The sequence below is a fragment of the Marasmius oreades genome, chromosome 1 (genome assembly GCF_018924745.1).
Source record: "Marasmius oreades isolate 03SP1 chromosome 1, whole genome shotgun sequence".
Classification (NCBI taxonomy): domain Eukaryota; kingdom Fungi; phylum Basidiomycota; class Agaricomycetes; order Agaricales; family Marasmiaceae; genus Marasmius; species Marasmius oreades.
In genome coordinates this window covers 941424-960452 of record NC_057323.1, presented here as the reverse complement: position 1 = coordinate 960452, position 19029 = coordinate 941424, and the positions used below count along the sequence as shown (strand labels likewise).

General features: G+C 47.9%; 9 protein-coding genes across 9 annotated transcripts; 3 read left to right on the top strand and 6 right to left on the bottom strand.

Annotated features, from left to right (window-relative positions):
• Positions 1 to 149: 149 nt before the first annotated feature.
• Positions 150 to 1634, bottom strand: E1B28_000250 (uncharacterized protein). Its single transcript, XM_043146057.1, has 3 exons — positions 1348 to 1634; positions 646 to 1297; positions 150 to 588 (listed from the first exon to the last, which is right to left on the bottom strand). The coding sequence occupies exons 1-3, from the start codon at positions 1613 to 1615 to the stop codon at positions 450 to 452; spliced, it is 1059 nt and encodes a 352-aa protein (XP_043014757.1). The 5' UTR covers positions 1616 to 1634; the 3' UTR covers positions 150 to 449.
• A 65-nt stretch (positions 1635 to 1699) lies between these two features.
• On the top strand, positions 1700 to 3902 carry E1B28_000249 (uncharacterized protein). Its single transcript, XM_043146056.1, has 8 exons — positions 1700 to 2004; positions 2056 to 2154; positions 2203 to 2650; positions 2699 to 3003; positions 3065 to 3239; positions 3304 to 3412; positions 3459 to 3679; positions 3739 to 3902. Exons 3-8 carry the CDS (start codon positions 2345 to 2347, stop codon positions 3865 to 3867), a joined length of 1245 nt encoding a protein of 414 aa, XP_043014756.1. The 5' UTR covers positions 1700 to 2004; positions 2056 to 2154; positions 2203 to 2344; the 3' UTR covers positions 3868 to 3902.
• A 188-nt stretch (positions 3903 to 4090) lies between these two features.
• On the bottom strand, positions 4091 to 5344 carry E1B28_000248 (uncharacterized protein; the record flags this gene model as incomplete). Its single annotated transcript, XM_043146055.1, has 7 exons — positions 4091 to 4160; positions 4221 to 4390; positions 4450 to 4706; positions 4767 to 4983; positions 5038 to 5130; positions 5199 to 5234; positions 5288 to 5344. The coding sequence occupies 7 exons, from the start codon at positions 5342 to 5344 to the stop codon at positions 4091 to 4093; spliced, it is 900 nt and encodes a 299-aa protein (XP_043014755.1).
• Positions 5345 to 5517: 173 nt separating this feature from the next.
• On the top strand, positions 5518 to 8782 carry E1B28_000247 (uncharacterized protein). The gene is made up of 2 exons (XM_043146054.1): positions 5518 to 7427; positions 7491 to 8782. Exon 1 carries the CDS (start codon positions 5557 to 5559, stop codon positions 7396 to 7398), a length of 1842 nt encoding a protein of 613 aa, XP_043014754.1. The 5' UTR covers positions 5518 to 5556; the 3' UTR covers positions 7399 to 7427; positions 7491 to 8782.
• A 1405-nt stretch (positions 8783 to 10187) lies between these two features.
• E1B28_000246 (uncharacterized protein) lies at positions 10188 to 11316 on the bottom strand. The gene is made up of 3 exons (XM_043146053.1): positions 10774 to 11316; positions 10562 to 10708; positions 10188 to 10504 (listed from the first exon to the last, which is right to left on the bottom strand). Exons 1-2 carry the CDS (start codon positions 11260 to 11262, stop codon positions 10589 to 10591), a joined length of 609 nt encoding a protein of 202 aa, XP_043014753.1. The 5' UTR covers positions 11263 to 11316; the 3' UTR covers positions 10188 to 10504; positions 10562 to 10588.
• Positions 11297 to 13697, top strand: E1B28_000245 (uncharacterized protein). The gene is made up of 6 exons (XM_043146052.1): positions 11297 to 11387; positions 11441 to 11563; positions 11621 to 11722; positions 11774 to 12024; positions 12075 to 12323; positions 12374 to 13697. Exons 2-6 carry the CDS (start codon positions 11476 to 11478, stop codon positions 13436 to 13438), a joined length of 1755 nt encoding a protein of 584 aa, XP_043014752.1. The 5' UTR covers positions 11297 to 11387; positions 11441 to 11475; the 3' UTR covers positions 13439 to 13697.
• A 374-nt stretch (positions 13698 to 14071) lies between these two features.
• On the bottom strand, positions 14072 to 14442 carry E1B28_000244 (uncharacterized protein; the record flags this gene model as incomplete). The annotated part of the gene is made up of 2 exons (XM_043146051.1): positions 14072 to 14285; positions 14363 to 14442. The coding sequence occupies 2 exons, from the start codon at positions 14440 to 14442 to the stop codon at positions 14072 to 14074; spliced, it is 294 nt and encodes a 97-aa protein (XP_043014751.1).
• A 55-nt stretch (positions 14443 to 14497) lies between these two features.
• On the bottom strand, positions 14498 to 14920 carry E1B28_000243 (uncharacterized protein; the record flags this gene model as incomplete). The annotated part of the gene is made up of 2 exons (XM_043146050.1): positions 14498 to 14583; positions 14641 to 14920. The coding sequence occupies 2 exons, from the start codon at positions 14918 to 14920 to the stop codon at positions 14498 to 14500; spliced, it is 366 nt and encodes a 121-aa protein (XP_043014750.1).
• A 1914-nt stretch (positions 14921 to 16834) lies between these two features.
• On the bottom strand, positions 16835 to 18979 carry E1B28_000242 (uncharacterized protein). Its single transcript, XM_043146049.1, has 8 exons — positions 18797 to 18979; positions 18486 to 18736; positions 18344 to 18431; positions 18137 to 18282; positions 17443 to 18082; positions 17318 to 17386; positions 17172 to 17259; positions 16835 to 17107 (listed from the first exon to the last, which is right to left on the bottom strand). The coding sequence occupies exons 2-8, from the start codon at positions 18698 to 18700 to the stop codon at positions 16941 to 16943; spliced, it is 1413 nt and encodes a 470-aa protein (XP_043014749.1). The 5' UTR covers positions 18701 to 18736; positions 18797 to 18979; the 3' UTR covers positions 16835 to 16940.
• Positions 18980 to 19029: the final 50 nt, after the last annotated feature.

Genomic DNA, 19029 nt, shown 5'->3' with positions numbered 1-19029 from the left:
CTCGCCTTTACCCTCGGGGAAAGCGAAGGCCTCCGGGGACTCAAATAACCGTCTACTAATTACGGTTGTACTCAATTCAATGTCGAGTTCGACGTGACCTCAAACCGCCAACCTTTGATTCTAGAAAACTGGGACACCACGCCCATTCCGTGGAAATCTTTCCATACCCTCAAACTGTCAAATCGAATGAACAAGCAGTTATGGAGACGACCGGTAGTGTAAACAAAGCGAGCCGTAAACTCAAGCCATATCGGAAGTGTCCGTGCAGCTGGTGAACCGATCGAGAACAACCGTGCATGACTGATGGTATAAAGGCTCAATAGGGATAGTGTCATTACCAAAATGGGCAGGCGCTGGAACCTAGCATTATGTAGAGAAGGTTTTGTACAGAGGCGGTATGGGTCCGATTCCTTCATTGAAACGATTTCAAGATAGCGAGCATTCACAGACTAATCTTTCTTTAAATTGACGGCCGTACCCATAAGTGTAGGTGGTAGCGATTGTTGGCCAACGCTGTACAGGAACGAAACGGATCCGAATGCCAGAAGTATCATCACAATAGTGGTGCCGGCCAACAACACGAAAGGGCTGAAAGAAATGGTACGTTTGAGCAAACATAAGGGGAATTAACTGAAGGATACTCGCCCGCTGATATCCTTCCTTTCGCAGCTTTCACCAGCCCAATTCACCGTCTTGACTTGGCCCCCCTTACCGGTCCTGGTGGGTGTGCAAGCGCAAACGAAACATGTTTTGCCGATTTTGGTAGCCTGTACGCATTTTCCGTGACCTGTGCATGTAGATGTCGCGTTATTACAGATATCTGCACTGGTGAAGCACGTAGAGACGGAATCAATAGGGTGTTGGGGTGGTGCATGTATTGGGGTTTGGGACTGAAGAGGGTCTTCCTCTCGTTTATGTGAGGAGTGGGTTGGTGATGATTCATGCGTAAGGATGGCGAGTTTGACACGTCCCCCCTCAACGAGGGTTTGAACAGAACGACGCAGATTGTCCACAGCGGCCTGGTACTCGACGCTGTCGCTTCCGAAGTCGGCACGAAGTCGCGATAAAGAGAGAAGGTCCAATGCAGCGAAAGCAGGTTCCTCTGTAGTCTCAATGAAAGAGAACAAGGATGAAATTTCAGGTCCGTCCCATGTTGAGGAAAGGACTTCGTATATAGACGAATAGGCATGTTTGGCGCGATGAAGATACGTAGAAAGAACGGACGTCAAAGAGTCGAACTTCACCGCAGATGGCGCCAAAAGCTTGAAGGAAGGCGGTAAGGTCGACGGTAAGAAAGCTAGACACATTTGAGGGCAGATCTGAGGATTCGTGTAAACTAGGGCTCACCTCTGGCATCAGTTTCATCAACAGTAACAATGAGTGCATTGGTTTGATCTTGAGCTACAAAACTCTCCTGCTCGTACATTCCCTTGAACGAATCTCTGACAGATTCATAGATTTCGAGGCCAAGGTGATGTGACAGAGCGGAGCTGGCGTCTTCAGGAGAGAGTTGGGGCGAGAAAGAGGAGGAGCTGGGCCATAAGTAGACGTTTACAGCCTGAACTGATCGAACGAGAGAGAGGCATAAGCTCAGTGAGACGATACTGAGCTGCATGATGAGGAGACCAGGCGTAGTTTGGTCGTATTTGGCCTTCCTCGAATCTCAACGAGCGCCGGCGCCTGTGACTCTAAACGCTCACCTACACTGCGCGCGTACTTTGGCACCTTCTGATCTCACCAAGATCTCACATGCCTCAGTAATCTACCTATGAATGGAATCCCTCCAGTGACACCCCGCAGCATTCCCAGTACGGTTTCAAGACTCCGGGATAACCGCAGCGGCTGCACGCGGTTGGCAATGTACCTCGATTCACAGGTCAACCCTCATTGAACCCTCAACGAAACTTGTCTGACTCATATATCTCACATCTGAATGTTCGTCAATACCTATTTTTCCGTAGAGGAATTTTTACGGGTCCGACTAGACACTACCGCAGACAACATGTGAGTAACTTCATCTCTATATGATATGATATGGATCTTAACGACAAAAAGCTCCTTACAAGTCGGATTCTTCATGAATTTGAGTGGACATCGACAAGCTCCCACCACACTCGTGTCCGCAACTTAATGGATTCGGTACGGCGACAGGTAGTAAGTACATAGTCCATGCTATGATGCCATCGCTTAGAGGAGACGTAGGCTACTTGAATGCGTAGTTGTCAGACCAGGCAAAGGAGCCATCACATGTTCTGCCGCTCTAACTGGGATTTTCAAGTCGAGTCATTTTAACTAGCGCCTTTAGTCCAATAAAAACCATTCCGTTCTGTTCACACTACGGGAAATGACCACCGAAAGTCCAACATTCAACATTGGCACCATGAGTTCCCCACCTCCCTATTCAGCCTCTAGCCCTTCACCCGGTTACTCCTCTGATCCCGCTCATAACGAACGAAGACTTGTTTACCAAAGAAGGCCATTATATGACACCGTCCGAGATGGCATTTTTGTTCATAAAGAGGACAAGGTAACTCTAATCCTGGACAGCCAGATACAAGGGACAACACTACCAGAGTACGGTCGGCGTTCCGTTGTTTCTGGAACAATAATCCTCGACGAACCGCAAGTCATAGCAGAGGTCAAAACCGAGGTTACCTTGCAGCTTCTTCAACGATAACTTTCCATTAACGACTCGTAGCTCAAGGGTCGTGCCCAGTTTTTGACTCTTGCACAAGGATTCTCTGATAGGGAAATATTTTGCGTTTCGGAGGTCCTCTATACCAGGGACCAGACAGACGACGACTGTCCCCCCTCACTTGTGCTGTCCTCCCTTTTCCCACCCACGTTCCAAGCTGGAGAAGTCTCGTGCCCACTCCCTCCCTCCTGCGATGAAATACTGTGCGGAGACAGCAATCAATACGCCCGAGTTTCGTATTCTTTCACGGTTATAATTACAAAGCTCCGTGGACGCAAAGCTAGCGTTTTATTGGGGAAGAACAGGCGGTAACCATCACGTCTTTATTTTCAGTCAAGTTGAGGGGTCTGAAGAATCTTCCTCTCTCAGATACTTCAGTGTCTTACTCAAATACCGGCCACGGTCCCGTCCCCCGCGACCTGTCACTATAAATCATTCTCTCCTCTCGACTATCAAAGTATGTCCAGAAGAATGGCAACAATCTGTTACCTCGATTGAGCCTCGCTTCCCCGGCTCTGACTCCCTTCAACCCATATCGTGTCAGGTATACACTACCAATGAATTGTTTTCCAGTAACATTAGTAACATTGAATATATCATGCCAATAGCTCTTTTTACCGTCTGTGGGGGTCTTCGAGCTGAAGGAAACGATACCATTCCATGTTCAACTTGTCGGACCCTCGGGCGCATTCTCACGTCTTTGTCAAGGCGACCGGAGTAAGTTCTGCTCATCTCTTTATGTTTATTCATCGACTTTCTGCAGGCCACCCACCTATCAAAGTGAACCTATGCCGACAGCTTGTGCTTGATATCGAGGGAAGGAGAGTCTCAACAGTCTTCTCTCTCGGTGAAGGAAAAGTTGCCTTCGCCCCGCGCCTCGATTCAGGTCAACACGGAACAGCCCTCAATTTTGAAGGTCAAGTCCAGGTTAGCGCTCCCGATATCACAGTTCCAACCTTCGATTCAGGAATAATCGCCGCTCGTGTGAGTATCCCGTTGTTACTCATTTGCCCGCAAATCCCGACTGGGTCGTTGCCATTTAGGATTTCGTCTCTGTTGAACTTTCCCCAAAAACGGCGTCCACCACCCAGTTGTTTGCCCCGTTTCGACATACGCATGTAGCGAAATTGGTTACCGACCCTTGGTGCGACGTACCGAATCCATTTGGTTAAAGTACAGCAATCTTTAACAGCCCTGCGTTGAATTGGTCAAAGGAATACTGTGCATGATTATTTATACTAAACGTTGTGACTTTTTCTACGGTTTACGAGCATCTATGATAACTCCCTCGATCGAATAGACGAGCGATTGGAAAAGATTGTGTTGTCAATGTCTATACTACATAATGATATATATCTAAGCATCTAAGATCGATATTAAATACGGCTCAATAGATTATGAGGGATTTAGGATACGATTAGCCATCTCAAAGCCGAGGAACGTAGCACCGTTGGCGAAAGGCGAACTAAACGTGGTGTCAACCATCATTACCATGAGATACCCGCAGTGAATGAAGAAAGCGCACCGAATGAGCGTTGGTCCTAGTCCACGACCGAAAGCCCTTATACCGTCTGCTCGCCACACTTGACGAACACAGTCGAGAGCGTTCTTGTATTTACGTCCAGTCTCCGGGGAGAACCCGTCGGTCTGCATGCGAGACTTAATCATATCTATTGGGTATATCACGGCCCACAGCTGTCACGCCCGAATTGAGTAATTGGTTACAATCAGCTGAGGGTTGAACGTTGACGTACCGCATAGCCAGCTGCAGCTCCATAAACGACCGCGTTGATAGGATTAATTTGATCGCGTCGAATACCCTTCTTCGCAATTTCGCGTTGAATGAGCTTCTCATAGGCAAGGAAATAAACACCATAGCCTGTTGCTTCACGAAGGAAGGTGACTCCCTGGCCCTTGAAGATGCCACCAATACCATGGGCTGAATATATCTTCTTGATCGCGTCAAAAGGTCCGTTGTAAGGGAAGTTCTTGACTTTTTGGGTCTGAAGTCCTATTCAAATAATGTTAATTTTGATTTGACAGCTCAGCCGGGAAGATATTAACCACGTACGAATACGAATATGTTCGACTGGCCCGGAGACGAAACCGTTGGCAACACCAGCGGCGATACCAGAGAGGAGAAGTTGGTCACCACTGAGGCCGTGTCCACCAGGGCCACCTATGCCGTTCCGCACGTTTTGTGAAGCGAAAAATCGTTTCATATATTCGATTACCCCGAATTGGATGGAAACGCAGACACCGATACCGAGAAGAGGTGTCAGGGTTCCCTAGAAGAATGTTAGAGTGGCCTCTGAGTTCGAGGGAGTGTTCAAAATACATACCTTGTAAAAGGCGAGAGGCCCTTCGTTCTTCAGGATACCTCCCGCACAATGCATCATGCCATTATAAGTTCCTTTCGCCGACGTTTGCATCCGCTGTTAGAAAACAAATCCCTCAAATCATTCGAGCTCATTTCAGCAGATAACTGGCTTTCGGCACGTACGACTTTGACAATGTCAAATGGTTGCCCGACGAGAACCTGGAAGTAGTCGTATGGATGAATACTCAGTAAATCGACCCATAAAAACATACCTGAGCAATACCACCAGCCGTTCCAGCAGTCAAATCTTTTGCAGTTTTGAGTGACATGGTCGTAGAATTGATGAGTCCAGGCCCTCAGCGATCTACTTGAAGTAGGCGGAACTGGGGAGGGGCAGAGCGACTTGTGGACAAGCGGCTGGCAGCTGTCGGGTGAGCGCAGGAGGCCGCAGGGTCTGCGCACAACATAAAGAATTTTAGGATTAGTAAGCAAAGGCGCAAATCCGGCCGACGAATTTTCTATTCCACCGCCACACCTCTACATGGAACCTGCGTTATTGCAGGCACTACAGGAACGGAAAGTAATTATAACCAACAACGCCAAGTCCGGAGATGCAGAAGACGCGAACGGTATCAGCGACAGCGATAGTGACGATGAAAGTAGTAGTACTGGTAGCAGCGAGGACGACGCAAGGAGAGACGGTGAAGATGCTGAGGAGATGAGTAGAAGGCTTGGGGAACAGCTTTGGGAGGATATAACAAATGCGAAGGCATTGGAGGCCGCCTCTGGTTCTGCTCCTCCTACAAGTGAAGAAATCGCGCCAGCCACAAATCCACCACTTTCAGTTGCTCCCGCAGCTGGTTCGAGATCTCAGAAACAAGAATCCGTTATTGGAACAGTCAGGACGATTTTATCATTGTTGGAGAAAGATCCGGTCGCTCGTTCTACTTTGGCCTCAACAACCGCGTCGTTACCCACCTCCGTCAGCGTTCTTGACGCATTGAAGGGTATACTCGCTGTGGGGAGTGTGGCTAAAGATGTCGCTGGAGGCCTTAGTCAAAGTCTTGTCGCGCTAGCGCGAAGCGAACGTTTGTTTGGGAAGCTTCGTCAGTCGAATGAATCATCTAATCTGGGCAAGCGTAAACGGAACCACGAGCAGGACGAAAGTACGAAAACACTAGAAGCTTCACCCAAAAAACGAGCACTGTCTTCCTTTGATCTGTACGGAACAGTATCTGAAGCTGTTCGTGTCGTTGTAGCCACTCTCCAGAGTTCCATTGGAAAGGGTCCTGACCGGTCCCTTATATCTTCCTTGCAACTTCCTTTACATCAAATCTTCTTGTTCGCGGTGACGTCCTCAGCACGAGGCGGACCCGAAAATAGTATGTTACAGGAGATTAGCGGACTCATCCAAGTCCTCGCCATATTAAGCGGCATCACAATCGGCCAGATCCCCGACAAGCAGGATATTGGTACCGCGGTCTATCCATGCAAGGTAGCTGGTTGTAAAAAGACGTTTACGCGCCTGTTCAGCCTTCGCACCCATGAACGTGTCCATTCCTCAGATCGTCCTTACGTTTGCGATGTATGCCCGGCTTCCTTCGTCCGCAGCCACGACCTCAAACGACATCGCCGAGTACATGGGGGTAAAGTGTGGAAATGCGTTGGCTGCAATAAAGCATTTTCACGACGGGATGCAATCAAACGACATAAGAACGTTGCCGAAACTCGGGGTCCTAGAAGTGAGGCGTGCGCTGGGGCCGAGCCTGTGCAAATCGATACCGATGATCCTGAGGAAGAGAAACCAGAAAGGCGATGTGAACAGCTCACCAGAACTTGGGCGGATCACGGTGCTGGCGGTGGCGGTGAAGGGGAGGAGGGGGAGATTCCGCCTCATATCATCCAGAACACTCAAGCTACAGTCCTGCAACTTCAATACGTCCTTCAAACATACGTTACAAACGCATCAGGAACCTCAGCCTCGTTTACTTCTGTACCGATGCCCGCCGATCCTGCAGTTGGACAGGCTACCTTGGCTAGCGTGATCGCGAGGGCACAATCTCACAATCAAGCTGCACCAAGTGAGGTCCATGATCTGGCTCGCGCTACGCCGTCTTCGGATGGAGCACCTAACACGAACACGGCTGCTACTGCAGAAGGTGATGCCACTACTCGTCCATCGTTATCACTCTATGGATTGTCGGAAGAGCAGGCCAAGATGCTCGAAGAAGCGATCACCAATGCTGCTCTTGCCGCACAAGCACAAGCTGAAGCCGAGGCGGCCTTGGAAGAAGAAGATTCGGATGACTCTGACTCTGGCGGCGATTCGGAAGCTAGCGAGGATGAGAATGAGAGCAAATCTATGTTGCCAACATCACAATAATGATACAATAGGTTACAACACGTGCGAAGGTCCGTCTCAAACCCCTTTCATTCTCAATAAATAAATACACTGACACCGATCATTTCCAGAAGTAATAATCAGGGTGATCTAGGGCAATGGCAGATTTATCGCTTCGAAAGGACAAGAACAGAGGAAGGGGATACTCACCACGGCACGCCCTACGACGACCACAGTGTCATAACTTGTTCCGACGGTCTCTGATAGTCCGTGATCCCGAAAATTTTCGTTTCATGTTGGCATGGATTCGCATCCATCGCGCCTTACTTTCCTCTGACTCTCTCTTCCATGCCTCTGCGATCACTTCCGCAGGAGATAATATTTTCGATGTTGGATGGGGAGGAGTCTTGAGTTTCTGCGACGATGTACGCCGTGGTGATGTGGGTTTGGACTGGAGTGAATTCATTTGGTGGTTGTTCGTGGGGATGAGGGAATTCATTCACGAATGGTAGAAGGAGCGAAAATGGAGGGAGTAATCAGTTAAATGGGTCGTAACGGGCTCGTGAGTTGATGGGAGAAAGAATTTACCAATTGGTTGAACATCCATTTTTAAGATGCCATGCCTTCTAACAGGAGACACTGCATTCTTAAATCAACATCTGAAACCCTGAACCTGGAGAATTATTCAATAATTCCTCGTAGGATCACTCACCGCCGGGAGAGAATACAAAGGATACTCTATAACAGGAAGGTTGAAAGAGGAACCTGTAGGCACCTGGCTCTCGGAAAGGTTCGGAGAGCCTAGCACTTTGTCTGTTGGGGGCGGGTGTAGAGAGTGCGGCCCAGAAGTGGAAGATTATTTTCTCAAATCCTCTTTCGACGAATTTCCGGAATCCGTTACCGGTTGGTAAATAATAAACGCAGGGAAGCCGCGCGACAAAATTACGCTCCGAAGGCACACAATTACGTAACTCTATTACCTCGACAACCCAAAGCAGGGGACCTCGGCTCTTCACTGCGATTAAAACATGTTCGAACAAAGGTGCCGGATAGCCTCGTTGTATTCGCGAGGCTTCTGAAACACGCCATGTGCAGTCACCTTGGTTGCAGTGGCTTGCAGAAACACCCTTTTGACGACCCACGTCTTGTCCTCGTGTGCTTTGACCAGAAAAGTTACATCTGTCTTTCAGGTCCCAGGAAATATTGGAACGCATGTTGACGGTGAGGTCTTGATGCCTTGAGGCTTCGAGGGTAATCAGATGGTAACTGGCTTGACGTCCAGATAGAGCGTATCTGGGCGGTCAGAGGGCATGCAGTGCGTAGCGCACCTTAGAGTGACTGTCCGTTCTGAAGCAAATGAGGGTCGTTCGAGTCCCATTGCACTGTTCGGCGCCGGCCGTTCGTGCGTAAACGCATTCTCTACCCTGTGCGCCACTCCCTACCAAAATCTCGTTTCCTTGCAACCCTAGCGGGTCTAGAGAACTGACATTGGCGGCAGACTGACTGGTCATGGGGATAGCTAGACTATTGTTTGAAAGCCACTAACGCTCCACAAAAAAAAAGTGAGGGTCACCAAGTGCTCCTTGTAGGGTATCATACTCATACCACAGTGTTATCTAGATATCCCGAGAAAACACCTTGTGAAGATACCTCCGCATCCAGAATTTGAACAAGGAATTTTCGGATCTTTTCTCAAGCATGTCCAGTATCTCAAGTCAGAAGTTCAAGCATCGAGCCTCGGTACATTCATCCTTAATTATATGTTTCTCCTGGCGGCCTTAATCAATAAATATGTCAAATCGGACCCAAATTGAATATCAACCGGCGAAAAGGATAACGGACCCCGTCAAGCTCGAGGCTTGTTAAGTTAGTCGACCCTCACGGCTTACTCAGAATCATTTGAATTTGTTTCGGCCCTTTTTTCAAAATAGACAGACTAGATAAGCCATCGTGGACACTACTCATGCTCCCGGGACGGTTCGCATTGCTGTGGTTATGACGGGAAGTTCCTTAGGACCTTTTGGAGAGTTGTATGTGGTATGTACCGTAATCTCGCTATCCACATGTCCACCACTCTCCAAGATCACATAGCTGCTGCTATGGACACATCAGCGGCCAGCGGCCGGTTTCTTATAATTGAAACCGTGCCCTCACCTCCCCTTCGTTACCAATACCTAAAACTAAGTATTCCCCGTTTGCGCTGTGCGTGTAGTCCTTGCGGTTTACACGAGTTCTAGAAAAAACATGCCAGTTCGACCTGCAGGCCAGATCGACAGATGTATATAACCCATCAAACCCTGGAGGCGAGGTCCGCTGAACCAAAATTCAGCCCGTGTAAAAAGTGGGCCGTAAAACCGACTGCAATAATGTACATAATATCTACGACTGTCCGATAAATTCGAGCAAAACAGCCGAGCCGACCGTTAGGAAAAGGGAGACTCTAAGTATATTAGATCGCAGATCTATCGCTGAAATTATCTACGTTCTTGACCCTGGAGACTCGCCGCTGGTATTGGGCTTGTTCGAGTCCCCATTTGTAGTCAAGAAAACTTCGGGGAACAAGAATGTATGAGTATGGATTGTAAGAAAGTAGAAGGAGGAAAAGATACACAGATAGAAAAACCTTTCAATCCGGTAGATATAATGAAATCGAATCACGGTTCGATTATGGACATCGGATAATAGGTGCGTACACAAGAATCCGAGTCATTCGGCCATTTGACATCCTCAAAGCGAACCTCAGTGCAGTGAGAGGTAGAAGGCCTAGAATGATATAGTGGCCGCACGGAAAGGAGCTCAAAGTAACATAGTCACAGAGGTCGGGAGAAGATCAGGGTATGTTCAACGCCAATGCGATATCGTTCACAACGAGAGAGAAATAGACGGGGTACCGTAAACCCAAGCACTCTATTCGGAAGCCAAAACACTGTACAGTAGGTAAGTAACAAAGTATGTCTAAGTGACCGAACTGAACCTAAGTGCTCCCGATAGCTGCGGCTTCGCGTAAATAATGAGCTCGGGTAGGATGACTTCTTCAGGACCTCTGAACCTCATTCCAAAGAACGATACCTTGGCCCCGGAGTACTGCGAACTGAGGTGCGTGTACAGATTTTCATCGACGTTCAATAACCATGCGGTTTGTCGTGGACTTTAGTGTACGAATTAGCAGCATACGAACGTGAGTAGAGAGTGAGCACCCTACGACGTTCAAGGCCTGTTAATAGAAACACAGTCATCCTAAAAGCATTTCCATCTCGTTCACTCCGTTTTTGTCAGTCGAGGAGAACAGGTCTGCACCGGAAGCGAGGGACTCGATGAGAAGAGACAGCTTCGAAGTAGTGAGGTTGGGTTCCTGAGCAGAATTCGCGTAAGCGAAATGTCGAAATTTGCACGAAGACAAGGACGGACGGTTCTCACCTTTCTGATCTCTTCCAAGTCATCTCTAAATCCATCTGCAACGGCACTCATCCAAAATTTCCTAAACTTTTCCTTCATTTCTTGTTCTCGTTGAGCAGTCGCCCCGGCGCTTTCATCCGGGTGTTTTGGCGCAAGGAATGAAGGGATAGCAGTCGAAGGTGGAGGAGGTGAAGTTGACCGAGCTCGAGTATGCTCGTCGGTAGGTGCAGATGGACCCTCTCGAGAGGCTTTCAAGCCTGCTTGAGGTATTTCCTCCGGATCGGAATCTTCTGAGGAGGATTCTGGACCGGATGAATCTGAAACTCCATTTTCAGATTCCTGTTGAGTTGTGATGACTTTCCGTGTAATCGTTGCGACTCCTGCTGGTTCAGAATCGGAATCATCCGATTCTGAAGATGAAGATGAAGACGAGGAAGAGAAATCTGCGCGTCTCTTTCTCTTTCGATTGCGTTTTCTTGGGACCGAAGGTTTCCCTGCTGCTCCGGCCATCGTCGTCGAGAAATAAAAAAGGAGCGATGCACGTGGGTGGTCCGTGCGTATCCCGTTTCTCTACAGCGAAATCCCAAGACTAAGTAGTCCCTTCATTCATATTTCCTTCCTATCCTTGTTCTAAGGTATGTTGATCATAGACTTCCCAATTTCTCATCTCACCGGGGTCTACGTTTAGCTGGCAACCTCCGCGAGCATAGCATCAACCTGGATATGGGAGACCTTGCCGATGCATATTCAGCTCTAACGCCGTCTTCAAACAGAACAGAAGTAGGCAAAGTATTGCAGTCGATAGTACTCGGTGCGTTGTTCATGAATTGGTGGTTTCCGCATTTCCTAACATGTCGGGGGTGTGCAGCACCAGGTTTTACCGTCAGCGAATCTACTCGAACGAAGCTTCTCAAAAATTTGCTGAATGATATCAAAACCGCAGGTTCTGACTCTAGGATATCTGATGAAGGTGTGCGAAAGGTTCATTTTGGTACGGGCAACGTACTGACAGGATTCGTAGATGCCAGTCAAGCGATCTTAGCCGTGAAAATGCTCGGAAGAAACCCACAAGGTTCGGATCATCTCGCAACAGAGTCAGGATTATCGGACCTCTTGAATATCGCGTCAAATTTGAAGGAGAAAGGTCATCTGGATGCAGCTTGCGAAGCTTTACGATGTATAGCCAACGCAATGTTACTCTTTGAAGGCGGTCGATCAACGTTCATATCAGAAGAGGTCAAGGGCGGACAAGTATGTCTTAAGATGCTGAATGTGCGTGGAATGCTTTCTTTTTCTCTCTCTTTTCCTGATAGCGATCTCAGGAAGCCGCAACCAGCGACGAAATCTTCATTCTGTCCAGGATTCTTTTCTTCACTACCGTCTCTCGATCACCTTTCATTATTTGGCTAATAGAGGAGAGCCACGATGGACGAACGATCACTGATATCATTGAAGACAAGTTGGACCTGGCATTATCCAGATACTTGAAGAACAACAAGGCGAATCTGGCGCAGGAGGCGATCGCAGATCTATTGAAGTTTGTGTTCAACCTGCTGTTGTACTATCCTAAGGTGTGTCTTAGATTATTGATGGCTATCTATCAGCTAACGGTTCCTTTCAGATGGTGGATTGCGTATCCCAATCATCGTCACTGCCGTCCCTTTCAAGCAATGAGGCGAAAATCATGGGTGATTTCTGGAGTCCGAAACTCGACGGATTCCTTCCTCCGATCTTAGAACTCTACCTCTCACTACCCACCCCTAACACCGAACCTACACCTCTCCACCCACCACTAACGGGTGCTATACATAGCCTGATAACCATCCCCGTAAACAACGCTCTTCGTTCCAAATGGTTCCACACGTCATCTACAGAACGACCAGACGTGGTCCAACATACCCAAGATTTGCTCGACAAATCCCTCTCGTTCTACCTTCCTGAATCCGAATCCCCAGATTCCGAAGCCATCAGGGACTTTGTCAAAACCAAACATCCATCCGACGACCTTGACGACATCCTCTCTCCCATAATCATCCTCGCCACACGTCTCTGCATCGGAGACCTATCTGCCCGCAACAGGATCTGTAATTGGATGGTTCCTGAGGATATGGATCGAGATCCCGAAAAACCTTTGGATGAACGATCGAACACTTTGGGGAGGTGTATCAGGTTGATGGGGAGTGTGTATCATAAGAGGTTGAAGGAGTCCGTGGGGGAGTTGCTTTATGCTATGTGTGGACAAGATGCGGGAGTTTTGTGTTCGAAAGTTGGGTATGGACATGTTGCTGGGTTCTTGTTTGAGAAGGGGGTGATGAGTGCGCCGACGGCTGAGAGTTCGGGGGATGGTGGTGGCGATTCGACTAGTGCTGCTACTGCTACTGCCACATTGACTTCGGCAAATGGTGAAACGGAAGGTGAAGGGACAGACGAGCGAGCGAATGCGAGGGCAACTCTGGAGTCGGAAATGACGTTTGCAGGACCTTCGGATACCCGACAGATCAACCCGATTACCGGAACGTATATTCCTGAAAAGACCAGTAATCCTATGGACGATATGAGCGAGGAAGAGAAGGAGAGAGAGATGGAGAAGTTGTTTGTGTTGTTTGATAGGATGGAGAAGACGGGTGCATTGAACCCGGAGCAGAATCCTGTTCGGAAGGCTATAAAGAAAAGCATGCAGCAGTGAAGGCTATTTCGGAGAGCCCGAGGCGGTAGCTATTTTCAAATTTGGTTTTTTTCTCTATGTTTTCCGCCACATACTGCTTTGCTATGTTGTACCAGTTTATATTATACGATAATCTCGCAAGCCAGAAGCATTGTACGATATTTTACAGCCACAGGAATACTTAAAATAATGTACTCTATGCAATGCTCTCAGTTCATTGCATCCGAATCTTATTAATTATTCTACGAAACAAGGTAGAACATAGGTTTTTTGTCTGCCTTGCTCAACCTGCTTCAAGTAGTACTCGAGCGATCTATAGATGAGCGCTTGAGCAACAAAGCCTTCGCAAAATAGGATAGATAACTTGTTTTCAACTCCCTGAGAGGACTCGTACCCCGGTTGACTCCGTGGCAGTCCTTGTTCACTCGTTAAGTGACATTGCAAAAAAAAAAAACAGGTGCCGATATTATTACAAGTGCTTAAGTTGTAAACACGTGCTATCTCAGGATATGATAAGTAAGAGAACGCCCGGAGGACCCAAAAGCAGACCTTAACAAAAGCCGATCGGTTGACGGAGAATGTAGCGTCAAGTAATCTGAAGAAGTAAGACGAGAAGAAACAGGACTGACTCGCTAGCATCCTGGATGTCGCAACCTAGGCCTTGGTCGAGTCGGTAATCGGGAAGAGGTAGGAGTTGGGAAAGACCTTCTTGATACACTCGTCGAGGAAGTAATAGGGAGTCACATAGGTAATGTCGGTAGAGCCTGTCAGACCAGTGCCGCCGGTGATCATACCGACAATGCGACCGTTGGCGTCAGTGACAACAGACCCGGAGTCCCTAGGGGCAGAAAAATGGCCATCGTTGTGGCTGTAGGAGTAGACTGCGATCTCGCGAGACGTCGTTTGAATGTCGTGGTGCTTGCCATACTCCCTAACGAAACGAACGATTCAATGCCGGTCGCGTGGTCTTGATGTCGGTCGCCATTCTTGACGATAAGACAGTCTTCTCCACTGGCATCAACCATGGTCGGGTTGCGCAGCTCACCTTCCTTGATGTAATCTTGGAGCTGTAACAGGCCATCACTGGGATATTTGAATGTGGCGCGAGTCTTGGGGGTGAGGGCACATCTTCTCCATGAGTTTGTGCCGAATCTCTAAGTTGCTTCCTGGATATAATAATAAGACTATACAATCTCAGTGAGATAGATCAAATCAAAACATACCAACGTTGACAACGTTTCCTCGAAATCCTTTCCAATCAAACTTCTCACTGTCGAGGTCAACAAGAGCCCAGTCTTGTGTGTGTTGTTTGTCGGTTTTGGTAGCGACAACCTGATGGCTTCGATTTCCAGAAGGCCGCGAACTGGTGACAAGGCAGGCTAGGCGACGTGGCGGGTCTGCGGCTTTGGATTTGACCGTAACATCGTCTATTGGTCGAGCAGAGACCTCGGAAGGGCATGCCCCGTACGTGTCGGAGGTGGGTGCTTGAACCAAAGCGGTCATCGTCGTCTATGGCCATAGATCGAAGCGTAGGCATGTTAGTTTCGGCAAGGAGATGTCGAGGGTATGGGGGGGGAAACATGTTTCAAAGCGGCTTCGGGTGGTGGCTGTTTTGCGTCAAGTAGATCTAGGATATCTGTGAGGCCGCATTGGAAAAAGCGGGCGAACAAACATACCAAGTGTGTTGGGTGGTATGTTGCATCGTAGTCTTCTTCAACCTTCAGCACCCTCGAGGGAGCATCTGGTACAACCATTTCTACCTCATCGTCGCTACTGCTATTTTTTTTTTGTTCTCCGTATTCAAAGGTGTCGCGAATCTCGAAATTCCCGGGTAAACAAATGTTTCTGGTTGAGCTGAGGAAGGAGAATGGGGTTGTGCAAGTCTCTTTAAAAGATATCTGTGTATGTCTTGGCATCCCGTTCAAGGAACGTCTTTGCGCTGGAGATCGCGTTCTGCAGGATGATAGAAAATGAGTTCTGACTAGATCATAAATAATACTTACTGGTACTCTTGGGCTGGAAGGGTGTCTGGCCTTCAAAGTTCCTTTCCCCGATGGTGCATTTCAAAAAGCATCTTAACGGTGTTTTTTCCCCCAAAATCACTGAGTACCTTCCCCATGACGAGAAATCGGCCGTTAAACGAGCATGAGGGTGAAGCTAGGTAAACGTGAACGGTGATTATTTCTAACCAGTACCGTGTGAGCGTATTGACCGTACATAGATTCAAAGAAATACGTCGCTACCAAGTTGGAATGGCACGTTTTAAAAGGTTTGAGCTTCATTAGGGCTGTTCAATTCTAAAATTTCAAACGTTGCAATTCAAACTCCGCCCGTCCAATCAGGTGCCTCATACGAGCCCATTTTCACCCCCTCGTTCATCGTTCCGGCTGGTCCCCAATTGCGCTCCTTAGAAAACATAATCTATAAATCTTTAAGTCTCTATATCACTATAGTATTCCCCCTCTATAATGTGATATAAATAAGACTAATTGACACCTAGAAGAATCCACTTGATCTACTTGCAGCAGCAGCTATTAAACCTCCTCCTCACTCAACCCAGCCACCGAACTTCGAACGTAACTCTCTGATTGCTCGTGTTACGCGCCTGCAGTATAAAACAACGGTGCCTGCACCGATTCCGACCTTCAGTGCCGTATCTTGTATTGGTGAAGCCAGTTGACCGTAACGTATTAGGAATGTGCCAAGTTGGTGCTTGAGATGGCGCTGAGGTTTTCGGCCCTTCGACTGGAACAATGGGTTCGGAGCGAGAAGCTTGACAAGAGTGTCGAACATATCACAGCTGACTCTGTAATCAAAAATCAAAGTGAGGTAAGAAAAAAGTATAACTAGTACGATACCGGAAAACAGAGCGGAACTGGTGGTCAGGAAGTTGCAGCAAGCACTCAAAAAAGTCTTTTTACTTCGGAAACTGGAAATATGGACCCCTTCTACTATCACCACGAAGTCTACATGCCATCTCCAACCATCTTGCACCAAGTGCCCGTAACAAAACTGCCACTTCTTCGTTGTCCTCCAAGTCCTCCACATCTTCCTCTGAGTCAGATTCCTCTTCAAGGATATCGGCCGCCACAAGAAGATGTGCATCCGTGAGAAGAGCATTCACGCGTTGAGTTATGGTTGCAGTTGGCATGAGATAGCAGAAAAAGAAGTTGGATATAAAGGAACAGGTGTTGATGAAGCTAGAGGGAAATTGAATGGGGGAAAAGTTCAGAAATTATAGAGAACATATGAAAATAGGCATATCGAATTTTGGTCCTTACGAGTGACAGCTGCACCGTGAGGCTGGACGTCGAACGAGACGGCGGGGACGATGCGGGCAGAAAAAGACTGGGCGCTTACAGGCCGGGGTGCCCGATCGAACCGACGATGGGGCGGAGTTTGAATTACATGGTTTGCAACGTTTGAAAATTTAGAATTGAACAGCCCTATTCGCTCAAAGGTTTCGATATAAAGTCCGTGTAAAGTAAGGGGTTGTAACCGACTGCAATAATGTATGTAATATCTACGACTGTTCAATGAATTTGAGCAAAACAGTCGGAACGACCGTGAGGAAAAGGAGAATAAGTTTATTAGAGTGAAGATCTATCGCTGAATTTCCTTGCGTCCTTGACCCTGGAGACTCGCCGCTGGGTTGAGGTTTGTTTGGATTCCCATTTGCAGTGGAGAAAACTTCGGGGAAAAGAAGAGGTTTTAGTATTCTACTGTAAGAAGGTAGAAGGAAGCAGCAACATACGGATAGAGTCCAGAAGAGTGTCATTGTAGTCCCCAGCGGCTTCCCAAATAGCGAAGCCTTTCAGTCCAGTAGATTTAATGAAGTCTCCCTGGAATCACGGGAGCTCGATTAATGGGCACATCGTCGGGTAGTAGGCGTGTACTCACTTTCGCAGCAAAAGAGTCGGCGTTGTCAAACGAGACAAGAGTCTGGGTCTGTGGATCATATACGTATGGCTGTCGAATATTCTATGAGTTGACCTAGGTATGTTATGATGGAAGCTGAGGCCCACCGTTTGACTACAATTATCGTACTTGAACCAGATACCGTTCTTGGCAGATCCATCGTTATTCAGATACGCCGCATCCATAAGTCCCTTGAACGAGTATGTACCAGAGGGACCGACTAAGTTTCCACAAACGTCCGGACCGCCAGGAGAATCCCACTTGTCTCCGACATGCTGAGCCTTTGCATTGAACTTGGGAAATGATGCAAGCGCCGTCGCAGAGCCAGCATCATTCCTGTCTACGACAAACGACTGGCCATACGAGGGTACACCCAAGACAAGTTTATCCAGCGGAATACCTACAGCGGACCATGCTTTGACAGCAGACACGGCTGATCCAACTCGATTATTTTGAGCAGCGCATGTATCATTCAAGGGCGCGTTGGGTCCAGCAAATGCAGATGTCGTCCCCCAAACAGCATAGTTCATGATCGTTATGAAATCGAAGACTGGTGCAAAGGCTGACAAGTTGGTCGAGGGCGTGCCGCTGGTGTCATTCCAGGGTTGAATTGAGGTAGCCGCTGATAGGACCATCTTAGCTCCTACAGGGTCCTTCCGGAGCTCTTGAAGGAGCGAGAGGAGGTTGGCAGTATCACTGTCGTTAATCGTATTACATCCGGTTCCCTGACGGTTCGGATACTCCCAGCTATATTGACTTGTTGAGTGACAACCGAAAGCCAAACAAACTATGGGCACGTACTCAATATCCAGTCCATCGAGCTCATATTTTTTTACCACGTCAACAAGGGTCTTAACAAATGTCGATCGGTTTTGAGGAGAACCGACATTGGTCGAAAAATACCGCGAACCGGTCCAACCGCCGATAGATAGTGTTGCTTTGACATTCTGTAAAACATATATATAATTCAATGATCGCGGACTCTTCGGAGGCGAATTCCAGACTTGCATGTTGATGGGCTGTCTTTACAAACTGCGGTAACAACTCTTCATCCGAATCTACAAGCGATATCTCAGTGGGATTTGGAGACGTAACACTTGAACCCAGGTTTAGCGATCGTGTTCTGTATTTGAAAAGACAATGTGCTCACCCAAACGCATATGCCATGTGAGTGTACTTCTCCCAGCTAACTTTCGACAACGGAAAGTCCGTTGAATGCCATCCCGCGTACCACGCCATCGCTACTTTCGAATTGCCTAGAATTGTTGCATTGATATTGACAGGTGATCGAGCAAGCAACGAGGCTTCAATAGGACAGGTCCATTCTACAAGCAGGGCTCCGAGTAGCAGATTCAAAGCCAACATGGCGAAGAGGAATCGAGCGGTTCTTTACGTGTGCGTCTGAGATAGAGATAGAAGGTTAGTGATGAGGGGGAAAGTATGAGTGCTGCCGCACTGTACCTACAACAATTCCTCATGTACTTCACGAGTCTATTGACATGCATCATATCACGTTCAAAGTGGGGTAATTTGCCCCACTGCGGAGGCAGTGTTGGGGGGAGGAAATAGAAATAGAAATTATGTTACCGTTTGCCTATGATGACAATCGAACGTATTTTGCATGCATGATGGAGGTGACAATGAAGAGGCAGATTGAACGACTCGTGTCGTTCGCATGTTGCTTGACAGTTCAT

Bases quoted from the DNA above. Each gene is read 5' to 3' on its own strand.
- E1B28_000250 (XM_043146057.1), bottom strand. From the start codon at position 1,615: ATGCAGCTCAGTATCGTCTCACTGAGCTTATGCCTCTCTCTCGTTCGA. The intron at 1,298-1,347 runs GTGAGCCCTAGT...AAATGTGTCTAG, and splicing joins TGATGAAACTGATGCCAGAG to CTTTCTTACCGTCGACCTTA. The intron at 589-645 runs GCGAGTATCCTT...CATTTCTTTCAG, and splicing joins GAAAGGAAGGATATCAGCGG to CCCTTTCGTGTTGTTGGCCG.
- E1B28_000249 (XM_043146056.1), top strand. From the start codon at position 2,345: ATGACCACCGAAAGTCCAACATTCAACATTGGCACCATGAGTTCCCCA. The intron at 3,413-3,458 runs GTAAGTTCTGCT...GACTTTCTGCAG, and splicing joins TCTTTGTCAAGGCGACCGGA to GCCACCCACCTATCAAAGTG. The intron at 3,680-3,738 runs GTGAGTATCCCG...GTTGCCATTTAG, and splicing joins CAGGAATAATCGCCGCTCGT to GATTTCGTCTCTGTTGAACT.
- E1B28_000247 (XM_043146054.1), top strand. From the start codon at position 5,557: ATGGAACCTGCGTTATTGCAGGCACTACAGGAACGGAAAGTAATTATA.
- E1B28_000246 (XM_043146053.1), bottom strand. From the start codon at position 11,262: ATGGCCGGAGCAGCAGGGAAACCTTCGGTCCCAAGAAAACGCAATCGA. The intron at 10,709-10,773 runs GTGAGAACCGTC...AATTCTGCTCAG, and splicing joins ACTTGGAAGAGATCAGAAAG to GAACCCAACCTCACTACTTC.
- E1B28_000245 (XM_043146052.1), top strand. From the start codon at position 11,476: ATGGGAGACCTTGCCGATGCATATTCAGCTCTAACGCCGTCTTCAAAC. The intron at 11,564-11,620 runs GTGCGTTGTTCA...GGGGGTGTGCAG, and splicing joins ATTGCAGTCGATAGTACTCG to CACCAGGTTTTACCGTCAGC. The intron at 11,723-11,773 runs GTGTGCGAAAGG...CAGGATTCGTAG, and splicing joins CTCTAGGATATCTGATGAAG to ATGCCAGTCAAGCGATCTTA.
- E1B28_000242 (XM_043146049.1), bottom strand. From the start codon at position 18,700: ATGTTGGCTTTGAATCTGCTACTCGGAGCCCTGCTTGTAGAATGGACC. The intron at 18,083-18,136 runs GTACGTGCCCAT...AAGTCAATATAG, and splicing joins CTCGATGGACTGGATATTGA to CTGGGAGTATCCGAACCGTC. The intron at 17,387-17,442 runs GTGGGCCTCAGC...AATATTCGACAG, and splicing joins ACGATAATTGTAGTCAAACG to CCATACGTATATGATCCACA.